The sequence below is a fragment of the Haliotis rubra genome, unplaced genomic scaffold, assembly GCF_003918875.1.
Source record: "Haliotis rubra isolate DU_JTF1 unplaced genomic scaffold, ASM391887v1 Scf193, whole genome shotgun sequence".
Classification (NCBI taxonomy): domain Eukaryota; kingdom Metazoa; phylum Mollusca; class Gastropoda; order Lepetellida; family Haliotidae; genus Haliotis; species Haliotis rubra.
The window spans coordinates 995,521-1,001,520 of record NW_025765925.1 but is presented as its reverse complement, the minus strand read 5'-3'; the positions used below and the strand labels follow the sequence as shown (position 1 = coordinate 1,001,520).

General features: G+C 40.6%; 1 protein-coding gene across 1 annotated transcript; it reads left to right on the top strand.

Moving 5' to 3' along the window:
• Window positions 1–4,862: 4,862 nt before the first annotated feature.
• On the top strand, window positions 4,863–5,903 carry LOC124274689 (mu-type opioid receptor-like). Its single transcript, XM_046710054.1, has one exon. The coding sequence runs from the start codon at window positions 4,863–4,865 to the stop codon at window positions 5,901–5,903; it is 1,041 nt and encodes a 346-aa protein (XP_046566010.1).
• The last annotated feature ends 97 nt before the right edge of the window (window positions 5,904–6,000 follow it).

Genomic DNA, 6,000 nt, shown 5'->3' with positions numbered 1-6,000 from the left:
TGAACAAGCTGTTACAGTGGGGGGGTTCCCGTTTTGCCGGACGATTTTGTTCTAGATAAAAAAAATCACTGATGCGCGATAATCCTTAAACAACAGGAGATTAACTTATAGTCTTTTTCGGCTATATGTCCACACTATAACTTCATCTCGATGTTTTCATTTTAGCAATTCAACATTTTTTTGTGTATTTTCTATTCACGTTAAAGCTTACATTAACACCGCACGCACACAGCGTATCATACAAAGTGTAAGTCACAACATGATATACATTATTATACTTGTTAACAACAGAGTGCTAAACAGAAGCACAGAAGCATGGCGAAAACACATTGCTGTAATGTGTATTTGTAGTTTTATTTAAACCATTCAGATGAACACATGTATGAGTGTACTTGCTCAGCTACAACTGGTGTCCTCCCATTACGCAGACAGGCAGTTCGCAGACACCTTAAAACAACAACATTTACGGTTCAATGACCAGATTATCTACGACCTGTTACCTACCTAACTAATATAAAAACAGTTGATATTCATAAACGTTTGGGTTTAACCTTCTTGTCTAACAGGAGAACATTGTAAAAAAGACATCTAAAATGATTGGAGCATTTCAGAAATTAACGTTCCTACTAAATAGAACAACACCAGTAATTTTCTTTAGGATTTACGCCCACCTGTAGTGGGTAACCGGACAAGCTATGAGTTCAGAAACTCCGATAATTTCAGCCAACCATGTACAAGACTGAGGTACTCAACATCATCTTTTATTCCATCAGCAATTAAAATGTGGAATAATATTTCCTTAGCTATATACAAATGTATTAGAACTTGTGACTGTGTTGCATCATTTATATCCACGTGAAAGAATAATATGTACATATCTATATCTCTCAGAAAAACGTTTTCTCAGTTAACTTTTGTAAGTTGGATAACTTGTGCCCAATCCTTTTCTTGAATTAATAAAAAAAAATTCAGTCAAGAAACACAATCAAACCACTCGGTGACACCTGTTTTATATTCGATAGTAACTGACAGTAAAAACAATTTTGGGAAGAGAAGAATGATTATCACAGTTCTATTTACACACAATCAAACTTTCAAGTAACGAATCAGTTTCAGGCTCACCCTGCTCTACTCACTAGACAGTGGGCTGTTCCATTATACCAGTAGGTGTTACTCTAATTAATCATCTAGTTCAGTGTCTGTCAATCGACTGTCTGTCAAATGGGTGTCTGTCAACTGGGAGTGCCTGAGTACAATTTGGTGTGCCTGAAGATTTAATGGAATTAAGGAACATGTGCAGATTAATTTGATGATACGCTTTCGGATACAATTGCTTTCAAGTAACATTAGCTTTGCAAGTTTTGAAACGTTTGATTTTGTGATAAAATTGTGGCCTGATTTAACAATTTTCATATTTTCCGAAGTAGTCAAATATCTGTTTATATTTATCAAATATTATGGTTTTCAGGTAATGAGAACAGAAATACATGTTACTTTTTAGCAGTGTACATTTTACACACACAAAGAAATAGTAAAAAGCCTTATCGGTGTGGGGCAGCCACACTAACATATAAGCTTGATTTATGGTCACATCTTTTACAGGTATGTAACTATGTTATCAAAGAAAGTGCTCAGAAAGCTGGGGAATTTTGCCATGGAACTGAGAATTTGCCTTTCGAGTTAGCGAATAATTTCTATAGATGAATGCGAGCTTCAAAATAATTGTTCACCTTTTGTAATTACAATAGTGCTGATATCTGTCTTTTTGTCTTTACGCCCCAATTGGCTACGCATTGGAATGTTTGTTTTTGAGATTGTTAATGTGCAGTTACAGCTATTCGAGTGTTCTTGAATAGATGGTGTTGATCGGTTGAACACGGTTGTATTTTTTACTTCCTATCCGAACTGAGTGAGTGACTCAGCTCAGTTTTACGCCGCACTCAGCAATATTCCAGCTATAAGGCGGCGGTCTGTAAATAATCGAGTCTGGGCCAAACAATCCAGTCATCAACAGCATTATGCATCGATCTGCACAACTGGAAACCGATGACATGTGTCAACCAAGTCAGCGAGCCTGACCACCCGATCCCGCGTTAGTCGCCTGTTACGACAAGCATGGGTTACTAAAGACCAATTCTAACCCGGATGTTCACGGGTCGTTTACAGCATGAGAATACAGCATGTGAAGATACCCCTTAGTGTTTAGATGCCTCTTAAGAAAAAGGGATATCCTTGTATGGTTTTGTTATTTCTTATTCGCACAAGACTTTTTGTCTTAATGGATGTCGATTATATTACATGGGTAACCAAATCTCTGAACTCCACGTACAAAATAATATTCGTCTTGATCTGCATTAGAAGACATTTATCGCATATGCAACATTATGATCGTACATGTTCTGGGTCGTTTACCTGTATTTGTAAGTCATGTGATAAAAATAGGAATTTGGCTGAAATTTGGCCGAAACTTCAAAAAGATTTTACACCGCTTTTGGCAGACTTCCGGCTAATATCTCACCCAAAATGGGAACCAGAAAGGAGCTTCACACATTGTACCATTCCTGGAATCGAACTCTCTCTCTTACTGCTGAACATTGCGCTCACTCACGCACACACAAACAAACGCTCACCGACCGTTTGGTTCTTTTATGCTTCATAAATCAGTAAGTTCCCTAATTTGCGATCAGAAATTTTGTGTTTATATTTTTACTTAATTTTCGCACTTCACAAGAGTACAAATAGTATATGATTAGGCGTGATGCTAATGAACTTAGTTCACAGTGGGATACACTAATCAGGGTCAGATTAACCGCGATCACTGATAAGCGTTGAGCTCCCACACTGTGTGTCATAGAGACTATTGGTTGTCATTGATGCATAAACCCTAATTCCACGCGGGTGGGACTTACCCATTGGAGATGCTGTTCCGTCGCAAAGGCTAACATCCTTTATGGGACCCTTGTTAAAGTCGGTACACAGGACCAAGGGACAGCTATCTGCAGTGTCGGCCCAAGATTCAGGTGAGTCATATTATATTTCTCTGCTAAAATAGGTATGTTCTTCAGTCAGTGGCTGTAAATAGCCAGTTCACTGATGGGAATGAATGTATAGTGTGGGCTTCTTTGTAGAGGGTGTGACCGCCTCCGTGGTGTAGTGGTTAGAGCGTCCGCCCGAGAGCGGAAGGTCGCGGGTTCGATCCCCGACCGCGTCATACCAAAAGACGTTAAAATATGGTACTTGTTGGTCCCTGCCTGGCGCTCGGCATTAGTGGGTACAACAAGGCCTGGTCGGCTCAGTGTCAGTATAATGTGTCTGAGTGGGGTATTCATGCTTCACTGCGGCATGGTATCTCAGTGGGCTAGCATTATAAAACCAGCTTAAGTCTGGGCTAGTACAAGCAGCCACATACACATACACACGCATGCACGTCGTCATATGAGCGAAATATTCTCAAGCACGACGTTAAACCCATTTTCACCTCACCTTGTAGAGGGTGTTACGTCAGATGTCTTATATCTAGCTGTCCTTACAAGACGTGGCGTTTCATTATCTTCTGGTTTTGACATTCCAACTCCACACTTTGTTTGGCAGCTGGACTCCTGAGTTCTGCCACACAACGAAGCACATGTAATATATGTGGTCTCACCTTAGGCAAGTGAGTTTGTTCAAAATTGCCTCTGTTCACCCAGAAGAACATTGGGTACCTAGTGTGATATGATGATAGTCTGAATGTGAACCTTGAGCGCCTGACAGGCGGCCGGTTGTATTGTCCACGGGGAGTGTTCTGTACTCGTTGACCAGAGATAGTATATCAGCGCTTTGAGCATACAATGTGCATGGATATATGCGCAATATAAATGGACTATTATTATTATTATAATTACCAGCCCTTCTGATGTTTTGCTTGGCATTTTCCAAATCCTCTATGCATTATATGCATAAATAAGTCCTATCGCCATCATTCTTCCTTCCAATATATTGTTTCAAGGCAGATAAACTTGGTTCAACGTTTATTAATATGTACGTGGTTTCCGCTTCTGCTCAATCTTATATTACCTTTTCACACCGACTGGTTATTGTCATATTCAGAGCGTTATTGTTTTTGGTCATATCCAACAGAGGACCGCGTTTGTGTTTATGTTCTGTAAAGAATGGATCACCTTCTGCTTTCTAACTGCTTAGTATACTAACTGCTTACCTGGACTTGTTTTTCCTTAACCTATGTTATGTTAAGTAATGCTACATTCTCAAGTCCCGTACCAGTTTTGTCAAAAAAACACATAATAAAACTTCAACCAATATTATAAAAACACTTTCCAAAATGTCATGAATCTTGACTATATTTATCGCTGAAGAAATACCCTTTAAGAACAGCACACTTTCTGGACCCGTGAAGATCCGGGTTAGAATTTATCTTCAGTAACCCATGCTTGTAAGGGGATCGGGTGGTCAGGCTCGCTGACTTGGTTGACACATGTCATCGTATCCCAGTTGTGTAGATCGATGCTCATGCTGTTGATCACTGGATTGTCTCGTCCAGGCTCGATTATTTCCAGACTGCCGCCATATAGCTGGGATATTGCTGAGTACGGCGTAAAACTAAACTCACTCACACTTCCTGATTGTCTATGCCACAGACTTAGTTTGTTAGTAATGATTTATTTTATATTATCGCAGAGAAAAACAGCCAGAAAAGGCCAAGAAAACCAGATGTGGTGTAAACCAGATGACATGGTGTGCGATTTTGACATTTGACAACACAAGGTTCTGCGTCTTTGGGTGGTTGACGAAATACTGTTGAAGGGCGATATCAACAGGAGGGCAACTATTTGTTCGCCTTATTCCTGTCCAGATTGTTAATAATGGACATGGACATGGATAATGTAACTGTATTGTTCACGGCAACAGAACTGACATCAGCGTATCTACTCGGAACATTACACTTCCTGGGAGTATCTGCGAATGTCATCATACTCATCATCATTATCGGGACGGCGGGGATGAGAGGGTTCTCTGGTGCTCTCATGATAAACAAGGTTGTTGCTGAAATCATACAGGAGATTATTACGCTGACTGCGATATTAGTTGCTCCTTATCAGTTGGTCCAGTTTCAAATATATCTGAGACTCTCTCTATTTGCACTCCAAGGTGTTGTGTCTCACAGTATATGTGCCCTGTCAGTAAATCTGTACCTGGCTATATGCAAGCAACTGCAGTATAGGAGCCTGGTCACATGGGAACGGATCTACAAGTTCCTGGCTTGTTCCTGGATATTCAACATTGTGATCACCTCAACGTACCACTTCCTTCCATCGATGTACACTGTTGATTTCACGTCGCTGAATATCCTACACATTCATCTAACGCCTTTTAACTTTTGGATCCTACTTATCATGATTCTCAATATCATTGTCGTACCTTTCTGCCTGGTGATGGCTTGTTTCCTGAAATTCCGCATCTCCACACACAGACTTTCCATGATGATGATGAGTCCTCGCAGCGTGAAGAAGGTGAAGATGTCTCAGTTCATCCACACCGTGGCCGCCGTCTACCTCCTCACCTTAATCCCGCTCTTAATAGCCATCTCCGTAGAGGTTCCGTTAAAAGGGTTCAAGGCCATCGCCTGGACTGTCAACTCGATCTACCATATCTTGAAGCCATTTCTCTACGTCAAGTTGTATAAACCATTCCGAGAGACTGTGAATGCTATGCGTTGCAACTCATGTGAGAAGCGTGTGTACCCAAAACAACTGGACCAAAATGCCTCTGACCAAACTTCTGGGGGTACATCTGCTGACGGACATAACCAATGCCATAATCACAAACCACCTGTTTGCTGTTACGACGGATCGCTCAGTGGGCGACAAGAAAACGTTGAATCTGAGCTCATAAAAAACAGTTGAACTGCACACACCAGAACACGTCCTCCAGAAGGAAATTTACAGCATATGCGATGACGTTTATTGTTTTTATGTTGTTTAACGCAATATTCAAGCTATA